Genomic DNA, 26340 nt, shown 5'->3' with positions numbered 1-26340 from the left:
TTCTTCTTCTTCTTCTTCTTCTTCTTCTTCTTCTTCTTCTTCTTCTTTCTCCAAAGTCACAGATCGGAGCCCCAGAAGTGAAGCGCTGCGTACCCGAGTTAGCCCCACGCGCCCCGGCTGCCTCCGTCCCTGAATGTCACCCAGTCAGGGCTGGGGGGCACCTGCCTCGGGAGGGAGGAAAGCCTCTCTCCTCCTGCGGTCTCATCAGCTGGCCCGTCCCTTTCTTGTCTTCCTCTCCTCTCTCCTCCCTCCCCTTCACACCAGTCATGCTCCTGGAATCACAGAAGGTCGGGGCTGGCAGGGGCCTTTGTAAAACGGCGAAACTGAGGCCGGGAGAAGGAAGGGACCTTTCTGCGGTCGCGGGTTGGAGAAGGGTGCCAGATCCGGAGTCAGAACAGAGCAGCCTGCTCTCGGGCGGGTCACGGAATCCTTCCGGGCTCTCAGTTTCGCATCTGATCGGACCTTGCAGCTCCAAAACCTATGATTTCGAAGTGAAGAGTCAGGACTTGAGCCCAGTGCTCCTGACTCCAACCCTGGCTTCTTTCTACGAGCCCGACAAGAAACTTCCAGCCGGTCCCCCGCACTCCAAGCTCCTGCCTTGGGGGGCCCTCCTAGGAGAGGCGGCAGTTTCCCCGGGGTTCCAGGGTAGACTGGGCCGGGGGGGCGGGAATCTCGCGAGGCTCTTCCTTGGGCTGGGAGGGCTCAGTGGCTGCGGACTGTCCGCCCCCACGGGCGGGCAGTGGCCTTCCGGGACTGCGGGTGCCGGGGATGCTCCGACCCCGGACGGGCGAGGGTCTGCCAGTCCCCATGCCCCTCCCAGGCCCCGTGCCTCAGTTTCCCCCAATGACACACCTTCCCTCTGATGGGGGAAGGAGAGGAGACCCAGAGAAAACCGAGGGAAAACCTCGCCAGAAGCACTGCCGCCTCCAGCCGGACCCCACTCCCCACCGGCTACCTCCGGCCAGGGCTCGTCAGTGGAGCCGCGGAGCCCTTTAAATCCCGTCCTTTCACTCGACCCTCTCGGCGTTCGATTGGCTCAGCCCACCTGTCGAAAGGGACGAGCTTCCTCCTCCTTTCTCTGGAGGCAACTGCACGGGCTGCCGCCCAAGCCTTACGGATCAACGCAGGCGCAGAACCAACTGTGCCAAAAGGTGGTAGAGCACGGCCTAGCAGGATCCTGGTTGGACGGCCCTGTGGAGCATTGGGACCAATGAAACGGCGGGATTGAGCGGGAGGGTCCGGGCGGGCCGTTGCCAAGGACAACCTTAAGGGGCGGGAACTTGGCCGGGCGGAAATGAGGCAGTATCAGGGCCGGAAGCAGGAAGTAGTCTGCGGAGCGCAGAACGCGGCGGCGCCTGGTCCCTGTTCCCAGTCTCCGTCTCAATCCACTCCCAAGGCACGATGGAGAAGCTGCGGCTCCTGGGCCTGCGCTACCAGGAGTACGTGACCCGCCACCCGGCCGCCACGGCCCAGCTGGAGACGGCGGTGCGGGGCCTCAGTTACCTGCTGGCAGGTACCTCTCTGACCTCTGACCCCGGAGTGGGGTATGTGGCCTCGGGATCTCCGAGCCCCAAAACTGAGGGACAGTCAGAGACCCGCAAGGCTGAGAGACGGAGACTCCGAGGTTGAGAAATAGAGACCCCCAAGACTGAAACAGCCCCCTGCAGTGAGACCGAAATGACAGACTTTGACCAAAAGACTGATACTCCTCAGACTGAGACAGAGGCCCCCCCCTAGAACCTGAGAGACCCCAGAGATTAAGAGATAGAAACTGCTAAGGCTGAGAGACAGACCCTCCCCCGACACATTCAGAGACCCCCTAAGAAAGAGTGAGAGGCAGGCGCTCCCCTCCCCCGCATACCTCGGCTTTAGGGGCGAGAGCCTGGGGGTGTGGGGTGACCTTGCACCAGCCCCTCCCCATCTGCACCCCCTCCAGCCCTGACTTGTCTCTCCCAGGTCGATTCGCGGATTCCCATGAGCTGTCGGAGCTGGGTGCGTATGCTGCGGGGTGGCGGGTGGGTGTGGGGTGTCCCGTGTGTGTGCTGCAGGGTGGCGGGTGGGTGTGGGGTGTCCTGCGTGTATGCTGTGGGGTGTTCTGGGGCTGTGCCTGGAGGGGGGGGGGGGGGGAGGCCCGTAGGAGGGTCTGTGAAGGGTCCCGGAGCTCTCCCTGCCCGGCTCAGCCTGCCCCCAGGGAGGCGGGAGGCGGCAGGCAGCAGGTGGAGGAACAGGTCGGTCTGCCCACTCCTGGCTCCGGCCGTGCGTGTCGGTGCTCGCGGCTCCGGGCCGAAGGGGAGGAGAGGGTGTCCTCACTGGCCGCCCTGGCGCTCCCCAGTGTACTCCGCCTCCAACCTGCTGGTGCTCCTGAATGACGGCATCCTGCGCAAGGAGCTCAGGCAGAGCCTGCCCGTGGTAAGGGGCCGGGGAGGGGCCCTGGCAGGGGGGGAGACCCGCGCCCCGCTCTGACGCCCCTCTCCTCCCTGCAGTCGCTGTCCCAGCAGAAGCTGCTGACGTGGCTCAGTGTGCTCGAGTGCGTGGAAGTGTTCATGGAGATGGGGGCTGCCAAGGTGTGGGGGGAGATGGGCCGCTGGCTCATCATCGTCCTCATCCAGCTGGCCAAGTACGTTGGAGGGGCGCGGGGCAGGGGGGGACCCAGGATGGCCGGGGCCGGCGCGGGGTAGATCCTCTCCCAGCGCCCCCCCACTCCCCACCAAGGCTTCTGTCCCCACAGGGCCGTGCTTCGGGTTCTGCTGCTGCTCTGGTACAAGGCGGGCCTCCAGACCTCACCCCCCATCGTGCCGCTTGATCGGGAAATGCAGCTTCACCCCCAGGGTGAGACTTCTTTCTCCCTGCACTGCTCCCCGAGACGTGTGGGCCAGTCTCCTGGTGTAGGTGGGACTTGAAGGATCCTTAAGAGTGCTGAGGGTCAAAGGGCTGTCTGTCCTTTGGGACTCCATGGTGCTCAGAATCCAAGTTCAAGTTCTGGCGCTCGCACTGGCCAGCGGGTGGGTGACCTGGGTCAGATAGGTCTCTTTGTCTCTAAGATGGGGGTCATCCTTGGACCCCTGGTTTAAGCAGGGGGCTGTACAACATTCAGATAGCCTCTGCACACCTGATGAGGCTTTGGGCTCTGAGCAGCAGCAAGCCCCGAGACATGGGGTATCTCGCTTTGGGGCCTTGCTTTGTCACAGTCCTCCTGACCCCTCCTGGCCTCTCTGGGCCTCCACTTCGGGCTTCTCCCCTATAGTCACGATGTTGGAACTTTGGACCCGAAAGCTGTAGGATTATGTAACATGATTAGTAATGGTTGTGGAGAGCTTTCATTTCCAAAGAAATCTCTGCTCCTGCTTGGCTCCGACAAGCACCCGAGAGGTTTATAGCAGCAGAAATTTTATATTAATAATAAAAATAGCTAACATTTATAGAGTGCTGTCTATGCACCAGGCACTGCACTAGGCACTTTACAGTTATTTTGTAATTCACTCTTCACGACAACCCTGAGAATTATTCCCATTTTACAGTTGAGGAAACTGAGGCAAACAGGTGAAAGGCTGCACATCTAGGAAGTATCTGGGGGCAGATTTGAACTCGAGTCTTCCTGACTCCAGAGTGACATTCCATCCCCTATAACACTCATGCTGCCTCTTGGTGGAAACCCAAGTTGCATGTGGTAGACAGAGTTTCTAGGGACAGTGGATCAATGCCACACCTCTCCCAATCCTTAGCACAAGAAAATGGGTTCCCTGGCAGACAGTTTAATGGCTGCCCTTTCCGGGCAGTGCTGAGTGGAGTCAGGGACCTAGCTTGGAGCCCAAGCATTGACACCTGTCAGACAGGTGACTCTCTGGGCAAGAAAACAGAAGCAAAGGCTGGCCCACCCATGTGGAGCAGCAGCCTTTACCCTTCTGGGGCCTCCCGCCTCCATCAGGATACAAGGACCCCTTGAAACAAAACCCAAGCTCTCTCCATCGTCCTTCCCTCTCCTTACCATCTTCAGCTGCTGCTGGCCAGGCTGTGCCCTCACCCCCTCTTCGGCATACTCCTTGAGCTCTAAACTCAAGTGTCCCTTGGTTGGTGACTTCCCTGATCCACATCAGCTTCTTGAGACAACTCCCATCTCTTTTCTTTCTCCTCCTGTCTTGGGGAGTTGATGCTACGGAGGGTTTTGTCTCACTTGTACTGATTTCTCCTGGAGAATTGTAGTTCCCAGGGTCCTTCCTAAACCTAGCCTGCTGGGTGGGTGGGTGCTGTCAGCCTGGTGGATCTGTAGGATGGGAGCTCTTCCCCAGAGGACTGAGTTGGTGGAATCACTGGCATCCAGTGGACACTCCCCTTTCATGTTTCTGGTGCCCTGCGTGTCCTTGTGGAGAGTCGGGGCTAATTCCCAGACAGTGGCAGAGTATGCATTGTTTGTCCTCTGTTGATCTTCACACATTGATTAAGGGCCTACTGTGTAACGAGCTTGCTCTGTGCTAACTACTGGGGGTACCAAGAAAAACTAAAGCAGTCTGCCCTCTAGGAGCTTACCACCTACGGAGGGAGACAGCACGGAAGTAACTGGCTGTAGACCAAATATATACAGAGTGTGTGGAAGGGAACCTGGGAGTGGATGATGGCTGGCTGCTGGGCTGGGGCCTCCTGCAGTTGAGGCTGGCCAGAGTGAGCAGAGAGGAGCAGCCCAGCAGAAATAGACTGGAGATGTAAGAAGGGGCCAGGCTAGGAAGAGCTCGGAACATCAAAGAGGGTTTCATCCTTGATTCTGGAGGTGACAAGGTGTCTCTTGAGTACGGTACTGGGGTAGTCCTGCTAAAGACTCAGTGGTGTGATGCCACGTGACTTCTCCCCCCAGGACACCAATTACACTACTCCCTTGGTCTCTTTCCCTCTGTAGGTGGTGAGCACAGCGTGGGCAGCCAGGACCGGCCCTATGTGGGGAAGCGGTCCAACCGGGTGGTGCGATCCCTGCAGAGCAGTAAGCGGGGAAGCAGCGGGGGGAGGAACGTGTGGGCACTTGGGCGTTAGTTCAATGGCACCCCGCCACCACCCACCCCCAGGTGCCCGCCTGGAAGCCTTCTCTTCTTATGGGTGTGACTCTGTGTTCCAGCACCATCCTTGCACTCAAGGCACTGGGGAGCCCCCCAGCAGCAAGAAGGGCGGACACACTGCCGAGGGGAGGATCTGGAAGCTGGCCCAACCCCCCTGGGGCTGCAGGAGACCATTGCTGAGTCAGTGTACATAGCCCGCCCCTTGCTGCACTGTATCTGCTGGAGCCCAGGCTGTGGTCAGGGGAGGGGAGGCTGAGGATGGAGGGGGGTTGAGGGGAGGGGGCCACTCTGTTCAAGAGGACCTTGACCCTTTCACTGTCAGTGCTGAGTTTGGGCCTGTGGGGTCAGCGGTCTTGGAAGCCTTGGCTCCTCTCTGCCATCTTGGATGTGACCAGGTAAGTGTGTGTGACTGGGGTGGTGGCACACTGGGTACAAGTCAGGAAGACCTGAATTCAAATCCAGCCTCAGACACTTCCTTTGTCACCCTTGGCAAGTCATTTCACTTGTTTGCCTCATCTGCAAAATGGGGAGAATGACAGCTTCTCAGAGTTGTTGTGAGGATGAAAGGAGATGGTATCCACAGAGTGCTTAGCAGTGTCTGTACACAAAGCAGATACCGTTCCTCTCCCCTCGCCTCCCTGTACATGTTGCACTTGTCCAAGGACCCTTTCTGTCACTGTGAGTGGTCATAGAACCTTCCTTTCAAGGCTTTTAGCACGTTGGGGGCAGCCAGCTCTGCATGGAGGTATCTCTAGCTGTTAGGAAGGTTTTTCTTCCTTTGTGTCTCAGTCTTCCTCTTTGCAGCTTCTTACCATTTTGCTCAGCCCTTGGGGCCAGGCCAAACAAGCCTCCTTCTCCCTCCATAGCCCCAGACTTGTCTAGGATTCCATGTGGGCAGGTAGGGTGGCCTCCCCCCTTCACCCCCATGAGGTCAAGGCCCTGGGGGAGTGGACCACTGTGGCCACGCAGTCAAAAGGGGAGAGCCAGTCTTGTCAAGGGAAATTAGTGCGGGGAGTGGTGCAGCTGAGGGCACATGCCCAGGTGAGGCAGCAGATGGCAAAACGGGGCCCACATAAAAAGACCAGGGCTCAACATCCTGGCTTTAGCACTGCCTGAGTGTCCCGGAGCAAGGCCCTTTAATAAACGCTGTGGGCTCAGTTTCATCATCTTTCAGTTAAGAGTGTTCTGTAAGCTTCCTCCCAGCTCTCGGTCTGTGAATTGGGTTCTAGTCCAGGCACTTAAGATGACTCGTGGTGTGACCATGGGCAAGTCCTCTAACGTCTCCTGAGCTTCAGTTTCCTCATGCACAAAATGGAGTTCATAGTGCATGCATTAATTACCTTAGGGCTACTGTGTCCCAGGGTCAGTGCTTTATAAACACTTGGAGGGCTCTCGATGGTCCTCCCTTCGCTGCCTCTTCTCTTCCCCAACACTGTTTGGGGGGAGGGGATGAAGAGCTTGAGTGATGACTTCCCTTCTCCCCCTAGTCTTCATCCATGCCAGCAAATGCTTACTGAATACCTGCTCTGAACTGGGCTCTGGGTAGGCACTAGAGACACAGGGGAGAAGCAAAGTCCTTGCCCATAATGGAATGGGGAGAGAGGGTAAAGAGGCAGATACAGTGAGAGACAGAAATGCAGGGCGGAGATTCAGCAAGGATTTCATAAATGCCTCTGTATGCCAGGCACACACAGAGACCCAGCTGAAAGTGGCCCATGTGTTCAGGGAGCCTCCTGAATAGTGGAGGCCACCATAGGCTTCACAGAGGAGGCCGCTCCTGCATGAGCCAGCAGGCTGCAAGCTTTGAGAGAGAAGGCCTTGGTTCATTCTTGGTATTTGCTTAGCACAGTGGCAGGCGTACAGTAGGGGCTTCATAAATATGTGTTTATTGATTGAAGGGAGAGAGGATTTTGACAATTGGAGATAAGCAGAAGATGTGCATTAGCATAAAGGATGGCCTCTTTGAGAGCATAGGTGCCCAGACTCCAGCATTTCAGGCCTGACCCTGCCCTCTTGCTTCCTTCCATCCACAGCCTAAGTCTGCTGAGTGACAAAAAAGGACTGACTCGGAGAGAACGCTTGGAACTCCGGCGACGGACCATCCTGCTGCTTTATTACCTGCTGCGCTCCCCCTTCTATGACCGTTTCTCTGAGTAAGGCATTCTTTTTTTTTTTTAAAAGCAATTGGGGTTGGGGCAGCCAGGTAGCACAGCAAGTAAGAGCACCGGCTCCAGTGTTGAGAAGACCTGGAGATCGAATCCCGGGCTCAGACACTTAGCACCCACCCAGAAACACCTGGCCGTGTAACCTTGAACAAGTTACTTAACCCCAATTGCTTAGGGGCGGCCAGGTGGCTCAGCGAGTAAGAGCACCGGCTCCAGTGTTGGGATAACCTGGATCAAATCCGGGCTCAGACACTCAGCACCACACCCAGAAATAACTGGCTGTGTAACCTTGAGCAAGTTACTTAACCCCGATTGCTTCAAAAAAAAAAAAAAAGCAATTGGGGTTAAGTAACTTGCTTGAGGTTACATGGCCAGGTGTTTCTGGGTGGGTGCTAAGTGTCTGAGCCCGAATTTGATCCCCAGGTCATCCCAACACTGGAGCCGGTGCTCTTACTCGCTGTGCTACCTGGCCTCCCCTGAGTGGTAGGCCAGGGGGGCCTGGGTGAAATAAGTCACCCTGAGGGACCATTGTGCACCCACAGAGAACTGATCCACCAGCCTAGATTTGTGAAGGATTGATGTCCAAGAGGAGGAGGCCAGTTCAGGGGACACAGGGACTGTGGGGGCAGGGGCAGGAGGAACAGAGGTGGCTGAGGGCTTTGGTTTTCAAGCCCAGTTGGAAAAGAAGGAGGGGAGGAGGAGGGGGGTGGAATCACTGCTCGGTGTGTGCAGGACAATGCAAAGTCAGAGCTGCTCTGGTCTTATTTTGATTGCTTTCTCTGTCAAGGAGGATGACCTTTGGGTTGGAAAGGACAGGTCCAAAGAGGCTAAGTAGGGAGATGAGCCTCCTGCCACCCTGGGGCCAGGTGTGGCTGCTGATCCCTGGCCCGGGTGCTGAAGGCCTGGGCATGGGCAGCATTTATTTAAAATGAAGAGAAGCCAGTCTCAGTTGGAGGCCAGTGAGCTGGATTTGACTGGCAGAATCCTAGAACCTTTTAGAGAGCCCGGGAGGGAAGCATGGATCTGGAGAAAGCCATCATTGAGCGACCCCTCATTCAGGAGGGCTGGGCTCTTCCTGCTGTAATTGTGCATGTGTCCTGTGTGCATGTGACAGTACAGATAGAGCCGCTGAGAGCCAGGCTCATTGTTGGACTCAGCTAGTTAATGGCGCAGTGTCCATTTGTATCAGTGGCCCACTTGTAAAGCCTCAGGTGGCTAAACCTGCCAGTGGCTCAGATCTGGAAGTGCTGAAAGGATCTGCAGGCAAGGCCATTGAGGAAGCACGAAGGCCAAGTCTCACACTCGGACTTGGCCAGGCAGATAGTTTGTCTGAAGAGGATCTTGGGGCTTTAGTGGGGACAGCCTCAGCATGGTCCACAGAGCTGCCTTGATCATGAGCCACACCCAGAGACAGCGCACTTTCAGGCAGAAGGAGGTGACAGGCCCACCATATTCCCAGCTGATGGGTCAGATCGCTTGGCCTCAGTTTAAGAAGATGAGAGCCCAGAGGCCAGCAGCCAGTCTGGTGGAGGACTAGGGGTCCCTGCTCAGTGAGGACCACTTAAAGAGAAGAGAGGCCTCAGGGTGAGCTGCTAATTGTCCTAGTGCATCTGAAAGGCTGTCACATGGAGGAGGAATAGATTAGTTCTGCTTGGCCCAGAAGGGAGAAGTAGGGGCAGTGAGTAGAAAGGGTTTTGGGGAAGGACCATCTAACAGTGAGAGCCATCTCAGCATGGGCCGAGGTCCTGGGCTCCCCTCCTTGGAGGTCTTCCAGGTGAGGATGGGCAGTGCCAAGTAGGTTATGTTGTGTTGTGGGGGTGGTGTTGGGCAAGATGGCCCCAGACCTCCCTTCCGCCTCTGAAATTCTGTGATTCCTTCTGTTCTTCAGTGGCTAAAGCAGGCAGCATCTATCCAATGCAGAGCCAGGTTCCATAGAGAACACTGTCAAAAGAATCTTGGCAACAGCATAGTGTGCCAAGAAGTCCCCTGGCTGGCTTTGAGGTCCCACTGGGCTGTTTGCTCTCTGTGCAGCCCTAGGCATAGCACAGTGCTTTCTTTCCCCCTCGTTTTTATTATTACTACTCTGAGTCTCAGTTTCCTCACAGCTAACTAAGAGTGATGAAAGTCCTGCTGCTCCCTATGTCCTCAGGTGGTCAGAATCTGCGTAAGTGTTGCTGTGCTCAGTCATTGTTCCTGCTCCAGTGGGTCCCTCAGCCTCACCCTGGAGAGGCCTGCTGAGCCAGAAGGGCTTTTAGCCCAGGCCCGAGGTCATTCCTGTAATTACGCAAGCACCAGCTCTTTGTGGTGCCCTTGGGACTGACCAGCCTTCCCCGGGAGGCACCATCCCCAGTGGTCCTGGCCATGCTTCACAGATGGATGCACCTGGGTGTGTGTGCAAGTGGCCAGGTAGCACCTGAGCTCTTTGAGGGCCACAGCTGTCCTGTTTGTGCACAGTACTTGGCATGTGTAGGTGTTTAATAAATACTTGTTGATTGATTGATTACACATTTTAAAATGAAATAGTTCCTTCCCTTTAGGACCTTTCAGTTTACTGCAGGAAACAATCTGTATGTAGATAATTAAATACAAAATAAATGCAAAGTGATTTGCCAGGTGCCTTTCCCTAATGAGAGGGAATCAGGAAGAACATGGGCCAGGAGGCAGCACAGCAGCAGAGCCTGGAAGGGAGCTGGAAAGTCTAATGGTGGGAATGAGGAGGAGGGCCTTTCAGGCAGGAGGGACTGCCTGTACAAAGGTGTGGGGGTAGGAGATGGAACAATAAGTCAGAGGAATGGCTGGAGGGAGAGTAATGGGGAAATAAGTTTGGAATGACACACCAGAACCAGATTGTGAAAGATTTTAACACCCGGCAGACTTTCTGTTGTATTCTAGTGGCACAAGGGAGCCACCAAGCCTTCCTGAGCAGCAGCAGCATGGGCAGACTTAGGCTTTAAGGAGATCCAGTGGCTGCTGAATGGAGGCTGCATTGGAGACCAGGAGGCTTTGACACGGGTCCAGGTGGGAGGTGGGGACGGCCTGAACCAGGGTGTAGATAAGGCAATGCTGGAAAGACTGGAGTAAGAAGATTCTGCAGCTGAGATGGGGGTGAACTAGAGGGCAGAGTCAGGGGTGAGTTGGAGATTTAAGTTGACAGAAAAAAGGAATCTAGTCAGAGAACGTCTTGGGGGAAGATAATGAACTCCGTTTCGGGCCCAGTGAGTTTGAGATGCCTGTGGAAGCTGACAGGTGGCTATGCTCCTCAGACAGAGATGTGGGTCTCGAGCTCAGGGAGAGGGTGGGGAGGGGTTGGGTAGCTCTGGGTATCTTCTGCCTAGAGATGATCATTGAACCCCTTGGAGTGGATGAGGGTGTAGACAGAGAAGATGGCCCACGACAGGCCCTAGAGACATGAGCCAGGTAGGCTGACCCCACCAGAGGAGAATGACAGGTCAGATTGGTGGGAGAACCAAGAGAAGGATCTTGGAGCCAGAAAGAACCTCCAGAGCCTGTATTCCAACCCACCCATTTCACAGAGGTCACATCAGTAATGACAGCTTGTAGCAAATAGAAGTAAGCAGCATATAGTAAACAGCAATAGTGAATGAGTCAAGCTCAGACCCCCGACTTCAAACCAAGCGCTCGCTCCGATGGGCCACACTGCCTCCCATAGGCTTGTCGGGAAGGAGAAGACCCACAAGAGCCCTCTGGCTTTAGCAGTTAAGACATTGGGAGCTTTGGAAAGAGCGGCGTGGGCTGAGTTATTGTTGCTTGTTCTTCATTCTCGAGCAGGACCACGACATCGGGGACGTGATGCTGTGACGTGCAAGATTTGGTGGTTTGGGTTGAAGTGAGGGAGGGCTGTGCAGAGTCACCAGCTTCCCTCTCTCCCCAAGCCATCTGGGGCCAGGGGCCAACGATCAGGATGTCTGGAGGTGACCCCAAGCTAAGCAGAGCTATCAGAATCTAGACTGCAAGGGTTTAGGGAGTGAGCAGGAGGTGATGAGCTTGGCTGGGAAGCGGAGGGGAGAGAAAAAAGACCATGGACTTACGGCAGGATCAAATGGAAGTTCTTCAGAGATGAAGGCAGCAGGGAAGAAGCCAGCAGATGGAAGGTCAAAGCTTGGTTGGGGGGGAATGGCGGAAGGGACAGACCCCCATCAGAGATGTGGGGAGGGATCACTGGGCCTGCTGTCCGAGGAGCAGCCTTGCTAAATTGGGAGGATCCTGTCACCTGATTGGCCACAGAATGGTGAATTTTTTGGCCACTGTAGCAACATTCAAAGACCATCTGCCGGTTCTTCGAGGGGGTACCATCTGCATGGAGGTTGTGCCCACACCAAAAATATCCACGGCTCTTTTGCATGCTAGAATGGGTTATGGTGAACAATGCTTCAGAGGGTGGTCGTCACTGTTGCTGTCAGGTGAACGCCACCTAGAAAGCGCAGGTGCTCCCCAGAGGACAAGAGGAATCTGGCAAGTGGAGAGATGGAGGAAAGGACGTGCACAGAGTGGACGGTGGCCAGAATGGGGAGGGCTTTGTGAGGATGTATATGAAAGGCTGTTGTGCAGGAGCAGATGGATCTGACCTTCTTGGCCCAAGAGCCACTGAATGGAAGTTACAGAGAGCCCCACGAAGCTGGATTTCAGGGAGAACTGCCTGCCTAGTAAAGCTAGCCCTGAGTGGAGTTGACTGTCCCTGAACTATTGGATTTGCCCCCCTTAGAGGCCTGGAGGCAGAGACTGGATGGCCACTCATGTTGTTATAGTTGGGATGGTTATGGGGGTAGGGGCTGCAGCTCGGGGATCCCTGAGGCCCTTTTCAGTACTGAAATTCTCTGGTTCTGAGTTCAGTTCTGTTCTGGCTCATCTGCTGTTGTGGCCATAGTCAGTGAGCATTCTGAAGTACGTACTGTGTGACAGGTAAGAAGAGAGGGGGAGACCCTCAGTCTGACCTGTGTCACAAGGAGAGGGCAGAGCGGGTCCCAGACGGCTCAGGGCTCAGGGGTGGAGCTTTCCTTCTGCTGGTTGCACAATGCCCAGTCTCCACTCAGGACTGACCACATGGGCTAACCTTAGCCAGAGGCCTTTCGGGTTCCTTCCCTCCCACAATACAAAGAGGAACACGGTCAGCTCTGCCACTCACTGACCTTGGGTGACCTCTCTCAGCCTCTTCTGTGACATGAGGATCATAATCCCTGTGCACCCACCCTCCCTCAACCTGGTTCTTGTGGGGTGGCTTCACGTGCTTGGAATGGCTTTCCTGCAGGGGTACTCACACACTTGGAAGTGCTCCGAAACCCTGGTGACTTGTGTAGCTGGACTCAGAGAGTCCAGACCTCAAGGGAGAATCTGGAATCCCACATTTCCCTCAAAGGGCAGGAGTTGGGTTGGACCCTAGAGCTGCAGGGGTGTGGGGAGAGGTGTGAGAGCCACAGCAGAACAGGAGTAGGCAAGGGCCGGGGGAAGCCTTGGCCTGGGAAGCTTCTGTCTTCTCCCACTGAGTCTGAGTCCAACTCCACCCCACGGGCATCCCAGGCCAATCCACCAGGCATTTATCGTATCTGTTGTGCAAGGTGCCGTGGGACAGAGACAAAATGAAAATCAGTGCCTGCCTTCAAAGAGCTTCAGTTCTACTGGGAAGATACTTCATGAAAACAGAGAACTCTATCAGTCTATAGAAACATCTACACAGACTATAAATATATAAATACAAATACGTCCATACACATGAGACAAAGGGAACAGATCACGAATGAATGAGTGTGAGGTGGTTTGAGGGAGAAGTATCAGCAGCCAAGAGTCACCAGGGCAGGCTTGTAGGAAGGAAATGAAGGTTTCAGAGAAGTGTGAGAGGGCTCCCGAATCCATACAGAACACTGCTTGGTAGCATAGTCTTCAAATGTAATGTTACCTGGTTTATTGTACTTTTATGATTTTGTTAAATCATTCCCAGTTACATTTTATCGGGTCACTCTTGCCTATGCAAAGACACAGATATGGAAGACCGAGTGTCAAATTAGGGAACCAGAGACACCAGCCTCTTGGGCTAGGAGGCTTTCCTCTGTCCTTTGCTTTGGCTTCTCATCACTTTGAAGTAAGGAGTGCTGGTGGCGCACTTGCTAATGGGTATAAAAGGCAAAGTTGGAAGCTAATAACTGGGTGGCTGAGTCGAGCTCTGGAGGGAGGGATGGATGAAGCCAGAGTCAAGGTCATGTTTTCACTGTCCCTCTCCCCAACCCCCAGCAGAATCTCTCTCCTTCCTTCAGCAGGTCCCATTCTGTTCTGTTCCCCAGTCATTTTGTACCTTCAGAGTTAGGGGCCTCCTTGACTCAAGCATTTACTCCAGCAGTCCCCTTCAACCTATTCCCTCACTGTCTTTCCATCCAGGGACAGGATCCTCTTCCTGCTTCGGCTGTTGGCTGATTACGTTCCTGGCGTTGGCTTGGTCACCCGTAAGTATCGGGACAAGGGGTGAGAGCAGACCCAGCCTGCTGGTGTTCCTGTTGGGTTCAGGGGTTTCTGATGAGCTGGAGCTGAAATGAGGGGCTCCTTGAGTCTGGACCTGCTAGAGGCCCACGGGTGGCTGTTGAGACCAGGAGCTGGTGGGCTTCTGGTGGCTGAAGAGTAGCGGGGTAGAGACAGGGGAAGGGGCCTGGAATGATGTCAGCACCTTCCAGGCCTTGACCCCCCTCATTCTTTCCCTCTCCTTTCAGGGCCACTGATGGACTACTTGCCTGCTTGGCAGAAAATTTATTTCTACAATTGGGGCTGACAGGCCATCCAGGACTGAGGAGGAGGGCTGCTGAGAGGGTGGGGGATGTGGGGGGCATGATCTGGTGCAGGAGCAGGCAGCCCCTCCCTTCAGCCCCTCAGCTCCTCTGCCCTCTAATAAAACTGGCCCCCAGTGATGCTCCTAAGTGTGTCCCCTCTGTGCCCCCACAGCAGGGGGAGCCCAGGGCCCTACAGAGAGCCCAAACCCAGCTGGCCCTCTGGGGAACTGGAACCACTGAGCTCACTGGGGCTCTGCCTGTTCTATTCAGCACAGCCCCTGGGCCTGCCCTACACTACAGTGCCGCCTCTCTTAACAACCCTCCTGCGAATGAGGCTCCATCATGTGCAATCAGCTTTGTTCAAAATTGAGAAGCTTCTAATCCCTGGAAAGTAGAACTGTTCCCCTTCCAGCCTCGGGACCACCTACCTTTGGTCAGGGTTTCCTGTCAAAGGTAAATAGGGAGGCCCTTGGTAGAGCTGGGATATGGTCAGAGGGAGGGCTTCGGCCTCCAGGCTCTCCCCTGTCCAAGTCTTGAATCTTTCCTCCCCAACTCAAAAATAAGAAAAAGCTTCACTTTCACAATGAACACCTTTGACTGCTAATTCTTATCAGTGGCTTGTATGAAAGTGTAGGTGGGATGCTGACCTCATTTGCAGATGATAAAACTGGGAAGAGAAGCTAACCTGTTTGCCAGTCGGAATCTAAGCTAGCTTAAGAACTTGGGCCAAATTCTAAGATGATCTTTAATGGGATTAAGTATAAAGTCTGGCGCTTGGATTCCGAGAATCAGTGGCACGGACAGGCATCTCTGTAAACAACTCGTGTCAAAGATAATTCATTAAGCATTTGGGAAGGAGACCTCAGAGACTGGGCCAGCCTCTTCATTTTGCAGATGAGAAAACATTGGAAGGTCCAGGGATAGAAACAGAACAGCTCCCATTCTCCTAGGGGAATGAACTGATTAGGAGAAAGTCCTTTGGCAAAGTCGATGGCTAAAGAATGCCTGGGTCAAGTGCAGAGAGATGGGAGGCAGAGGGGCTTTGCTGGAACACAGCTTGTGAAAGGGTTGGGAAGGCAGGGCCTCCAGGCTTAAGCTTATGGCTCCTGTTGACACTGGGGGAGGGGGACAACTCAGAAGGGTTTTGAACAGAGAAATGGCATGACCAGACCTCTGCCTTGGAGTTTGTCTTAGAAAGGGGAAAGATTGGGATGTCTGGAGATTCATTGGGGATTATTAAAATGATTCAGGCAAGAGATGGTGAGGCCTGATCCCCTTAGCTTTGGTGTCTGTGAGTGAATGTAAGCATCACTGTAAGATGTGGAGGTAAGATGGGCCAGACTGAGCAGCTGATTGGATGGAGGAGAGAAAGGGGAAAGTAGAGGATGCCTCCAAGGCTGTAAACCTGGGTAGCTACAGATTAGAGCCTCCTTCAGCAGCAATGGGGAAGGAACAGAGGTGGGAGGTAATTCAAGAGGTCTCTGGATAACTCAGGATGTGCACAGCAGGTAGTTGATAAAGAGTAGTACGTGATTAAATTGAAAGGAGGTTGGCTGTACAGCATTGGGAAATATTTCCTGGGGATGTTAGAACCCATGGGAGTTGCTGAGATCTTCAAGGATAAGACTAGAGAGAGAAAGGGGCCTGAGACAGCCCTGGGGAGGAACCACACAAAGGAGGCCTAAGATCAGTGATGTTCAAGCCAGAGACTGAAGAGCAGCCAGATGTAAAGAACTAGGAGACAGGAGTGTCATAGGAACCAAGCAGAGTGTCCAGGAAGACAGCATCGGTGACTGAGAAAGACACTCAGTTTAGCCATTGAGATCATTGGTTGCTTCAGTCAAATGATGGTATCTGGAGTCAGCCAACAGATGAGTGGGTGGAAAGGTGCTAGAGACCATGAGTAGATTTTAGGATTAAACTGTTCCCTCAAGGAGTTTGGCTATGAAAGGGGGGAGAGAGTCACCAAGTATTTGTTAAACACTTAAGTATGAGCACTTTGCTAAATGCTTGGAGATCCGTGGTGAGGAGCTGGGAAGGTTGTCCGCAGTGTCATATTCTGGGCTGCTAGGAACGGACATGAATGTGTTCCTGGGAACCGAGGAAAGGCTGCAAACAGATCGAAGGTGAGAGAGAGGGCCTGATTAATAGGGTGAGCCCTATGGGAGTTGGGAAAAGATAGCATTGAAGGAATGAAGAGGGTAGCCTGGGCAAGAAGACCATTTCCTCCAAGGTGGAAGTAAGCCGGGAACTTCTGTCAGATGGTGTCGATTTTAGTAAAGTAGAAGGTGAGTATGTATGTCCGCTGAGAGGAGGATGGGGGCTTGGAAAAGAAGGAGAAAATGTGGAACAGCTACTCAGGGAGGTGACATGGCACCTTAGAGTCAAGTGACTAGTTTGCATGTAGCAATGAAGCTATCTCCAGTGGAGATTGGGTTGTTGTGGGCCTGGTCAGCTCAGTGGTGTGTCTTTTTCCAGCCACCTGAGGGAGTCTGATCAGAGAAGGCAGGTGGTAGGACAAGGGAGTTGAAGGGGTCAGCCCTGGGGACAAGGCTGAGAAGAGCATGAGCTGGGCAGCTGGGATGCAGAGGGAGAAGTCAGTCCCTGCGCTTGAGGGGCTCAGATGGAAAGGCCCCATGGGCCTTCAGGTGCAGAGCATCTCCATTGGCAAAAGTCTATCAGTCTCTGATGTTAATAGAAAAATCATGCCCGAGCAGGAGCAAAGCTTGTGGTGGGTGAGGAAGGGTTTAGGAGGAGGGCAGTTGTGATCGGCATTTCAGTGCCAAATACTGGAGAGAGACGGCGTGATTATGGGTGCTCGTAATCACGAGGGTTGGAGAGCTTGGGATCTTCAGGTGGTTGATGAATAGAGTCTGAGGAGGACTGAAGATCCCCAAGAGGGCAGGATTTGGGTTGTAAGGAGAGACTGTGAACGAAGTGGTTACCTGGAGAAGAGAGGAGGACAGAGCCCACTACAACAAGGGCCGTGGACCAGATGGCATCCACAAGGGAGTGACCCTCGGAGCAAGTAACTTCTTAAGCATGGCAGAGTGCACATCCCAGAGGGACTTCGGAGGAAGACCCAGCCCTGGAAAGCAGTGGCAGTGTCTTCCAGAGAGCCTCGAGTGCAGTAAGATGGAAAGAGTATGAGAATGAACGATAGACGAGAAGGGAAGTGTGTTCAGGATTGGGGGTGAGTCGAGTTCCTGTGAAACCTCTGGGGGTTTCAGGGAATGACCACATGAGCATGTGATAGCACCCAAAATGCAGTTCAACTCAAAGGACCCGTTAACTGTCTCCTGTATGCCAAGCACTGTTTGAGGTACTGGTGATAGAAATGCTGAAGTGAGACCAGGAGACACCGTGTACCCTCACAAGTCTGTGTGAAACCCAAAAGTGCAGGGTCTTGGATTTCACTGGTGGGGAAGCTCCCCCTGCCTCAGCGCCTGTCTTAGAGCTGCCTAGAGCAGGGAGGGTTTGAGTGCCTTGCCCGGGGTCGTGGGGGCAGCTGAGGTTAAAGACCTGCCTTTGAGTCTCATGTCCCTCATTACACCAGACTGCTGCATAGCTGTTGGGTTGAGAGCAAGGCCTGGAAAGCCCTTTGAAGAGTGTAGTCAGACAGTGGGCAGGACATAAGGGGTTACTCCTGCTTTATGGCTCGGTCCCACAGTGTTAAGCATAGGAGAAACGTTTAGCTCAGGTATATTCCAGAGAGGCACCAGGGCTCGGCTTACCCTGGAGGACCTGCCTGCTTGAATCTCTTCTCCATGTGATATCTGAAGTCTGAAATAACTGAGGAACAGATTTGAGCCTTTGAGAAGATTGGTTTATTAATCAGTGTAGGCCAATTGCATAACAAATTGGAACCAGGCCTCATCAGCTTGGTACTGGACCCCAAATGCAGGGAGAGAGATTTTTTTTTTGGTGCTAAAAGCAAACAGTGAACAGGATAAAAACTGGGATACAAGATAAGGTGATCTGATTTCTAATTGGAGGAAAGATTAGTGGCTTTCCAAGTTGGGAGGGGGAGAGTGAACAGGTGCAGTTCCCTGAAATCCAAAAAAGAGGGGTCCCATTCCCCAGAAGTGTCTGTAAACAAAAGAACATGAAAACAATGACTAATAACCAACACTGGGCCACTTTTCAGAGAAGACATATGGGTTGCTTGAGATGTATAAATGTGAGAAAATTCCTTGCATCCGTCTTTGGATCTGGCTGGATTTCTGTTTGGGATAACCTAGGTCCTGAGTCACTGGTCTCTAAACAGCAGGTGGAAGTGGTCCGACTTCCCAGCCATGCAGGGCGGGTTCAAACAGTGCAATAAAGTTTTCTCACAAGGCAAAAATTGGGCCATACCCACAACTGAATAGAAAGGGAATGGAAACGGAGCCAGAATTGAGCCGCAAGATGGAGTCGGTGGGGTCACCCAGTTCCCACAATTCTCTCATGCAGCTTTCCCAGGGAGGACTTGTCCTCATCCAGTGCTGGGGAACTCATCACTCCTAGGTGTGTGGAAGCCCTCCTCCCGGGCCCGGAGTCAGGAAGACTTGAGTTCAAATCCAGGCTCGGACACCCCAGACATGTCACCTCCCTTCCTCAGTTTCCTCATCTGTAAAATGGGGATGATAATCACCTACCTCCCAGGGTTGTTGTGAAGACCAAATGAGAGAATTGTAATGTGCTTGCCATAGCTCAGTGCCTGGCACTTACAGGCCCTTTATAACTGCTAGCTATTGTTATGTTTCCTCATACATTCTCTAGGATAGGGTGGTTGTCCCAGTTTTGAGTGCTTTTAACTCCGGCACTTGTTCACAAAAACCACATACAGATGTCAGTCAAAACCCATTTATTTATCATCAGCCCTGTGCCAGGCGCTGTGCCAAACACTGAGGATGCACAAAAAGGAAAAAGTCCTCATTCTCGAGCTCCCAGCCTAACGGAAAGGAAGCGAGCTCCCCACAGGATAACCAATCAGTAACAGGGAAGGCACGCGCACCAGGGGGGTTTGTAAAGGCTTCCTGCAGAAGCAGAATTTTAGCTGGGCCCGGAAGGGACAGTATTGTAAGCATGGGGAATGGCCAGTGGAAATGCCCTGAGGCAGGAGATTGGATTCAAGGCGCAGCAAGGAGGCCATCATCACTGGATCCAGAGTACACTGGAGGGGACTGGAAAGATTTTTGGTGAGTGGGGAGGTAGGTTATGAAGGGCTTTGAAAGCCAAACTGAATTTTACATTTGATCCTGGAGGTCATAGGGACCTGGAGTTTATTGAATGGGGCAGGTGCTAGGGGGGCACCATGGCAGCCTGCCTAGTGCCTGGTCAGACTGCTTTAGGAAGAGGAGCCGTTGCTTGGCTAACGGGAAGGCAAGCATCCTCTGTTTCCTGGGGTTTTGCTGCGCTCCTGGAGTGCCCCTAGGAGGCCTTTTTCTGTCTTCCTGACACTGAGCCCCTTGGCGTATCTGCCCACTACTGGACATGTAGTTTATCAGCTTTTCTCATGTAATTCCAAATTGTTTGCCTTAAGGGTGGAACCAGTACACCACTTCCCCAACAATGCTTTTAGTATACCTGCCTTACCCCAAACTTTCCCTATAGCTACCACTTGCCAGTCCTAGTTCTAACCTCTCAAGCCCTTGCCACTATGACTTCCATTCACATTCAGATATTTGAGATAATCTCATGCTCTCCACACCCACCCACATTTTCTCTTCAAACTGACCATCTCCAGTTCTGCCTCTGCCATGATGCCCAGTTCCATTTCTGTTCTGGTCCCCCTTCATTGGCCAAAGACATGGCATGTGCAGACAGCATCCACTGCCTTCTACAGATAGGACAAGAATGGGGGAAGCCTTAGAGGATTCACTTGTGACAAACTCTGTGTGTCCTTTCTTGGAAAAGATGCTGAATTGGCTCACAAGAGAAGGGGAGAAGACCAGAATCTCCTAGCAGGGTGAAAGCTTTGGATTCAAAGATTTGCATTTGCCCAAAAAACTAGGGATTTTTAATCTTGGATACCCCCCTCAAAAAAGCCGAAAGCAAAACAAAAAAATACTTCAACCACTAACTGAAATTTGGCATTTTCTTTCATTATAAATTTAAAACTTTCTGAGGAGCTCATAGGTTTCACTAGACTGCCAGAAGGTCCATGTTCTAAAAAAAGATGAACACCCCAGCAGGGGATGGTGGCCTTCTGAAGTGAAGGAGAAGAAAGAAGATGTTTAGAGGGAGGCGGAAATGCTGCTCCTATCTCTGCTGGGGGAGAACCATCTTTTCTCCTGGATTGGTTCCCCTCTGGGCAGAGAGGAGAGGGGAATGTAGGGATTGGAGCTGGGTTAGAAGAAAGGTTGGCTGACTGTGGGCCACCCTCTGAAAATTGCTGATGAAATAACTGGTGTCTGAATTTCTGGTAGTTTGCTGCCCTAAAGATTTCCTGAAAATAGCCCCAAACATCCTATGTGTTGGGCATATCTTCTCTCATATTGGCACAGGAGAGTCAGTCTGGTAGGGTCTGGAGTCCAAAGCTCTGGATTTGAATCCTGCCTCACTGGCTCTACCACCTGACTTTGCTGTGGCACTTTGGATGAGTCACTGTCCTCATGTGTAAAATGGGAGCAAATCCTTGTGCTATCTCTCCCCAGAGCCACAAGTAGCAATTAAGAGGTTCAAAAAGATCCCTTGAGGGGTTCAGTGGTTAGCCTCCTAATTATTTTTGCTGACTAGGTACTAAATGCTTTTTTTTTTTTTGCTTTTTGGAGAGGGGAAGGTAGGGCAGTTGGGGTTAAGTGACTTGCCCAAGGTCACACGGCTAGTTTTGTGTCAAGTGTCTGAGCCCAAATTTGAACTCAGGTCCTCCTGATTCCAGGGCTGGTACTCTGTTCACTTCGCCACCTAGGGGCCCCATACTAAATGCTTATAATCCCAAAGATGGTAGTTCTAATGGGGGGAGGGGGTCTAACACCTTCCCTTCTCCTCACCTCTCACAAAGATATGACTCCCGGCATCAGTTCCTTTTCTAGAATGTGGTAGGTGAGGCTCAACCACAGGCTGGGGGTGACAAGGGTCTGGGATCCTCCAACAAGATATGAAAGGAATTTTGTTGCCTTCTTGAAGAGGACCAGTGACATCACGAGGGTGAGGTCTTGACGTGGGCATTTTACATTTGTGGAGAAGGGAGCCAATTGTCCCCCTGGTACCCTTATGTGACGACTCTTCTTTGGGAAGGCCTGGGGATGGAGGGGTAGCCCAGGATGCTTATGGCAAGAAAAGGTGGAAACTTCCAACAGTGGGGCACCCTGATTCGGTTTGGATCCCTCCCAGTCCCCCTAGTCCTCCAGGTCTGGTCTCTCCTTCCTCCTTGACCCGAAAGCCCAAGCCTAGCTTCTCTTCCACAAGGGCAGGTCCTAGACCAGCATAGAGCAGTGATATACAGCAAAAGTCCCAGCTACGTCTGATGCTTAGTGGTAGGCAAAAAATTCCCTGCTTGTCTCACCTCCTGTGCCCAGGAACCTAGCGTGTCCACAGGGAGAAGAAATGCCTGGCTCCACCTTCCCCAAACTCTAGGGGAAGTCACTTTTGGAGCGGTCCTACTTCTTCCAGACTTGTAGCTGTGCCCTCTATTGACTTTTGGCTGGGGCCCTCTAAATTCTGATTTGGGGTGGGAGAGGGAAGTTCTGGTTGCCTCAATCTCATTACAGCCTGATAAATTCACAGGTTTATTGGAAGATGCTTTGCCAACTGTTAAGTACCATAGAAACATGAACCAACAGAGTAGGGTTGGGGCAGGGCCATAGAACTGCTTTTCCCTTTATGAGATCATCCTATGCATGTGCATTCCATAACTGCCCTGGGAGAAGGGGCTGGCAGATCTGAGTACTGGGGAGACTGTTCTCACCATGCTAGGGTTCTCGGGCCCTAGGATTGGGCTGGGGTTCTTCCTTATCCTCATCCTGGTAGCTGTATGCTCTCAGCCTCAGCCTCAGAGGTAACCCTGGGGCAGGGTGGGCTGCACCATGGGGCAACAGCAGGCTTCAGCTCCAGATTTGGGTGTTCTCAGACAGGACTCAGGGAGTAAACTCCTGTAACCTGGTTCAGGTCAGCCTCTCCTCAGGGTAAAGGTCCTAGACCCTTCTGCCCAGTTTCTTGATACCAGCAAGCAATGCTGGTTAGGGTTGACCTCTTGTTCCCAACTTAGAGGGCAAGGCCTGAATTGGTAGGTTGGGTGGGGCTCTCTGTTTCCCTGAGGGATTTGTCTTTTCTCCATCCTGGGGCCTTCCCTCATTCCTCACTTATCTCACAGGTATCAGCTCTCCCCCATGCCTGAAGAGTTAGACACCATGGAGCTCCCCAATGGATTGGTGGATGGTAGGATCTCATTCCTCTTCTGTCGGATCTAGGGATGGATTTTCCAGGGTGACGTAGAAGTGCCCTTGGAGGGAGGAGGATACCTGACTCCAGCCTCCTCCTCATTAGGAGGCATCAGGACATAGTGAATGAGAAAGGAGGGTCTAGCGTCAGAGGCCCAGGGTTTGAATTCTGGCTTGCCTATGACTTGTAGAACCTTGGGGCAAATCACTTCCCTCTCTGGGCCTCATCTAGGGGACTTTTACGGGTCTTTCTTTCTAGTGCTAAACTCTGTAATTCTACCTGAGCCCAAACCAGCTGCCCCTAGCTCCCCGCTACCTATTCCCTCTTGTCCCTCCAGATTATGGGATCCTTCCTAAGCACCCAGGACGTCGAATTGTCCGCTCCTTTCTCTCCAGAATCCAGAAGCACAAGCGCAAGCGAGATGGGCCGGATTTGTCTGAATACTACTTCGAAGCCCCCCAGTGATGAGAAGACCCTATAAAATTATTGTCTAGACTGACTTGAGACTTGAGCTTCCTGGGTTGGGGATGTCCACACACACAGACACACAGACATACACACACCCACCTCGAAACACCAAGCAGGCCCTACAGGAAATGGCACTTTAATAATGGTTGCCAGATGGGCCAAGATGCAGCTGCAGGAAGGCCCTGAAGGGGCCTGGAGGAGACATTTTTGTCACTTCTCCCTGCCCAGGCCAAAGGGGGCCCAAGCTGCCAACACAAGAGGCCCTGGGCTACCCATGCCACCCCAGAGCCTTGGGTGCCCTAACCCTGTCGAGGGACCTGCCTGCCAGGGAGTAGGAGAAACTTCCCCTTGTACCACGGAAGGCTACAGGTGTAGAGAGAGCCCTGAGGGACCTTGGGCAAGCAGCTCATATGGGCTACACCTGCTGCTATTTCTTCATTGAAAAAGTCCTCCAAGGGCCAGCCCAGCAAGGCCCTGAGCAATGGGCAGGGATACAGAGGTCAGTGGGCACAGGTGGTGCTGGCTGAATAAAGGCAGGAACTATTAGCCAAGGCCCAGGCTGGGGAAGCAGGGAGCCAGGGGAGGGCACAGCCAGCACTCCCGGAGGCAGGCCACGGGGCATGAAGGACAGAGGTGGCCTGGCCCATTGGCTCTGAGCCCATCGCTCTCCCTTATCCCTCCCACCTTCTGAAGCAGCATCTCCTGTTCATTCATAGAATCATCTAATCCTGTATTTTACAATAAACTGCATTTGCCTCTCCCCTAATCCCTCGGTCCACCCTCCCCCATGGTCCCCCACCCTCAGCTAGTCCTCCCCCCTCCCCAATCCTGCCCCAGGGGGCTTCCTGTAGAGGAGAGATGGCCTTGACAGGTGCCCCTGGTCTGGGAGGGCATCTCCTCCAGTCTGGGGCGGGCAGCCCAGGGCACGTCCAGGGGGATGGGCAGGGGGCCATGCTGCTACTCCAAGTAGATGTCCTCTGTGGGGCATGTGTACTCCACAAATTGCTTGTAGAACTGCTGGAAGGCTCTCCTGGGGGCAGAGGGACAGGGATTGGCTTAGATCTTGGTTAGGGGAGTCCTTCCCAGGGAGGGGGCTTGGGCAGGGTTCATGGCATTGAAGGTGAGGGGGAGTGAGGCAGTATGGCAGAGGGGAGGCTCACCCGACAGACTCGGCCAGAGCCTTCGTGGATTCCTCGGACACAAAGACATGGCAGGCAAACCGGTGGTCAGCGGGGTGTTTGGTAATGAACCCAAAGTACCTGTGGCCATGCAGAGGGCAGTGAGTGGAGCCAGGGCTGGAGCTGGGACCTCCCTCATCTGTTCCAAGGCCTTCCCTGGCCCCACTCACTTGTTGTTCTTTGGGTGGTATCCACAGAAAGAGATGTTCTTTAGTTGGAAAAAGTGACTGCATTTATTCCCCTGCAGGAGAAAGGGGTCAGGAATGGGGCTTACACAGAGCTCCAGCTTGTAAGGAGAGAGCAGTTTGATGGGAAAATGGGGCTCCTGGCCATCGGGTCCCTGCTCCCTCCTTCTCTACTGTAGGGGGTGACCTCAAGACCTCCCCTCCCCTCTCTGAGGCTTAGGTCACGGGGTTTAGAGGGACTAGAGGTGAGGAGAGCCAAGGCTTAGCCCTCAGTGAGACAGACACTTGCCCAAGGACACTCAGAAGGGGCAGAGCCAAGGTTCAAGCCTAGGTCTCATTAGGCCAGATTCAACCCTCTTCCCCCGCCTCTCCTATGTCCAGCTGACCTCCTGGCACCACAGAAGAATCCAGTGAGGTAACAGGAGTGTGTTACTGGGTGCCTAGGACATCATGTGCCTCTTCACCTAACACTCCATGCCCACTCTCCCTCCCAACAGCCCAGTGATGTGAGGTGAAACACAGCTAAACCATTCATTTTATAGATGAGACTGAGGCCCAGGCTTGGAAGAGAAATCGGGGCAGGGGGAAATCTCTGTGGTCCAAAGGATCTTGGAGACCTCTGGAGAAACTGCAGGCAGTCCATGCTACCCCTCAATCCAAGGAGGTAATACTGGGAATGTGTTTTGTCCTCTACCATAAGTGCTAGCTCTGAAAAGCTCCCAGGACGGTAAGCCTGCCCTCCTCTCACCAAGGCTGCCCAAGTCCTGGGAACCGGGGTCAAGCCAGGATTATCGGCTGGAGGACAAGGTACTCCTGGGCTTGAATGAGGCTAGACCCCTTTACAGCTAAGTGGTTGGGGGCAAATCCTGAAGGGGCCCTGGAGAACCCTTGTGAAAGGTGTTGGAGAAGGGGGACAGCCAGGCCACCAGTCACCTTGTGCTCCTGGGAGTCCTCTGCCTTGACCACAATCTTTACTCCCCGAACATTGATCTCAAGGACACAGCTGGAGGGCGGGTTAAAGTGCACCGTGAGGCGGCGGGTGGTGGCAATCTGCAGGGAGGGTGCCAGGTGAGAGGGACCTGAGTCAGGTCCATCTCCTCATCCCCCCCCCCCACTCGGGGCCCTGGCCTCTGCTCCCCCGACCCCTGAAACCTCTGGGAAACTACTTCCCTTTCCCACCCATGTAGGGGCCAGGTAGTGGGCAGTGAGCAGGTAGGTGGGGGGGGGGTAATAAAGGGGGCCACCGCTGGGGAGGAGGGAGAGAGCAGGGCTCTGGGATGGTTCAGCTGCCTCTGGGGGGAGGGGAGGACTAGGCCAGGAGGAGGCCCGGGAGCAGGTGGGCACTGTAGAGGAGATTGGCACCTTTTGCATAGCAGCACAGAGAACGTCGTTGCCCTTGTGATATGGAACCTGGACAGAACCCAGGAACTTCACCCGGAACTGGTCCACCCAGTCACTGTTTTTGGCCAGGGCTGGAAAGCAACAGCAGAGTCAGGGGAAGGTGGACTGTTTGGGGCTGGCAGAGCCAAGGATGGAAGGCCAAATCACTAACGGTGCAGATAGTCATCGGAGCCAGCAGGATAGAGTGACCCTCACAGAAAGAGAACCCAGATTTCACCTAGGCCAGTTTTCCCCTTTGAGCTAGGGTAAACTGAGGCACAGGTGGGCCAAGTGTCTTGCCCAAGGTTACACAGAAAACTGGCGACAATTTGGGCAGGAATGACCTCAAGCCAGGATGACCCCGTTTCTTGTAAAATTGATCTCCAGTCAGTATTGAACACCAACAATGTTCCACTGAATCGTTCCCCGCTCTCATTCTAAGGAGGGCAGTAATCAGCACGGACCAATCAGGTCCAGGCCCCTCCCAGGGCGGGGCAGCCTCTTCCAGAGAAGCGGGCCGCTACCTGTCATGGTCTCGGGCTCCTTGGTGACCTCGATGGCGTAGTAGGCGGGGAAGGCTCCGCGAGCGCCGGTGCGCATGTTATAGGCTTCGTACCAGTAATCGTCAGCCTGCAGCTCCACCAAGAGTGGGTCGTCCACCTCCAGCTCCAACTCGTCCTCATGCCGGGGCACAAACCTGCCTCAAGCCAGGAAGTCTCAAAGGCCTCGCTCGCGGGTCCCCTCTCCCCGGCACTGTCCACTGCGCTCCCCGGCTCTCCCCGGCACTG

The 26340-nt window shown here is 53.7% G+C and overlaps 4 protein-coding genes across 7 annotated transcripts in view; 2 read left to right on the top strand and 2 right to left on the bottom strand.

The window, feature by feature from the left end:
* The window catches only part of LARGE2 (LARGE xylosyl- and glucuronyltransferase 2), a 13321-nt gene extending 11357 nt beyond the window's left edge, over window positions 1-1964 (bottom strand). Inside the window, exons 1-3 of one of the 2 annotated variants that reach the window (XM_069091498.1) lie at window positions 1862-1964; window positions 853-1191; window positions 1-478 (exon numbers count right to left, since the gene is read on the bottom strand). The exon at window positions 1-478 is cut by the window's left edge and continues 3632 nt beyond it. The gene's annotated coding sequence lies outside the window, so the exon portion shown is untranslated. Of the gene's footprint in view, window positions 1192-1861 lie in introns of both variants that reach the window. The other variant, XM_069091499.1, reaches the window with a different exon arrangement.
* The window catches only part of PEX16 (peroxisomal biogenesis factor 16), a 239331-nt gene extending 224766 nt beyond the window's left edge, over window positions 1-14565 (top strand). Inside the window, exons 2-12 of one of the 2 annotated variants that reach the window (XM_069091514.1) lie at window positions 1328-1513; window positions 1957-1992; window positions 2333-2409; window positions 2484-2617; window positions 2729-2829; window positions 4889-4969; window positions 5102-5254; window positions 5365-5437; window positions 7076-7195; window positions 13595-13659; window positions 13921-14565. In XM_069091514.1, the coding sequence (XP_068947615.1) occupies window positions 1402-1513; window positions 1957-1992; window positions 2333-2409; window positions 2484-2617; window positions 2729-2829; window positions 4889-4969; window positions 5102-5254; window positions 5365-5437; window positions 7076-7195; window positions 13595-13659; window positions 13921-13979 (1011 nt within the window). In that variant the 5' untranslated portion in view covers window positions 1328-1401 and the 3' untranslated portion in view covers window positions 13980-14565. Of the gene's footprint in view, window positions 1-1270; window positions 1514-1956; window positions 1993-2332; window positions 2410-2483; window positions 2618-2728; window positions 2830-4888; window positions 4970-5101; window positions 5255-5364; window positions 5438-7075; window positions 7196-13594; window positions 13660-13920 lie in introns of those variants that run through there. The other variant, XM_069091513.1, reaches the window with a different exon arrangement.
* A 4005-nt stretch (window positions 14566-18570) lies between these two features.
* On the top strand, window positions 18571-22815 carry FREY1 (Frey regulator of sperm-oocyte fusion 1). 2 transcript variants are annotated; one of them, XM_069091496.1, is made up of 3 exons: window positions 18571-19157; window positions 22274-22338; window positions 22679-22815. In XM_069091496.1, the coding sequence occupies exons 1-3, from the start codon at window positions 19045-19047 to the stop codon at window positions 22804-22806; spliced, it is 306 nt and encodes a 101-aa protein (XP_068947597.1). In that variant the 5' UTR covers window positions 18571-19044; the 3' UTR covers window positions 22807-22815. The 2 variants fall into 2 exon arrangements, with proteins under 2 accessions (XP_068947597.1, XP_068947598.1); XM_069091497.1 differs by lacking the exon at window positions 18571-19157 and adding an exon at window positions 20223-21958.
* A 114-nt stretch (window positions 22816-22929) lies between these two features.
* Window positions 22930-26340, bottom strand: part of MAPK8IP1 (mitogen-activated protein kinase 8 interacting protein 1) — a 29885-nt gene continuing 26474 nt past the window's right edge. Inside the window, exons 7-12 of the mRNA XM_069091495.1 lie at window positions 26077-26249; window positions 25535-25644; window positions 25106-25222; window positions 24158-24228; window positions 23970-24068; window positions 22930-23839 (exon numbers count right to left, since the gene is read on the bottom strand). Coding sequence (XP_068947596.1) covers window positions 23767-23839; window positions 23970-24068; window positions 24158-24228; window positions 25106-25222; window positions 25535-25644; window positions 26077-26249 — 643 coding nt within the window. The 3' untranslated portion in view covers window positions 22930-23766. The remainder of the gene's footprint in view (window positions 23840-23969; window positions 24069-24157; window positions 24229-25105; window positions 25223-25534; window positions 25645-26076; window positions 26250-26340) is intronic.

This window comes from Petaurus breviceps, unplaced genomic scaffold (assembly GCF_028583685.1).
Source record: "Petaurus breviceps papuanus isolate PSGF00001 unplaced genomic scaffold, PetGlider_PUasm1.0 188, whole genome shotgun sequence".
NCBI classification, from domain to species: Eukaryota; Metazoa; Chordata; class Mammalia; order Diprotodontia; family Petauridae; genus Petaurus; species Petaurus breviceps.
The sequence above is the reverse complement of the archived record's forward strand: the minus strand, read 5'-3'. Positions and strand labels throughout refer to the sequence as shown.

Coding starts and splice junctions, on each gene's coding strand:
- FREY1 (XM_069091496.1), top strand. CDS start 19,045: ATGGGGAATGGCCAGTGGAAATGCCCTGAGGCAGGAGATTGGATTCAA. Junction 19,158..22,273: donor GGGGACTGGAAAGATTTTTG/GTGAGTGGGGAG, acceptor CTTATCTCACAG/GTATCAGCTCTCCCCCATGC. Junction 22,339..22,678: donor CCCCAATGGATTGGTGGATG/GTAGGATCTCAT, acceptor TTGTCCCTCCAG/ATTATGGGATCCTTCCTAAG.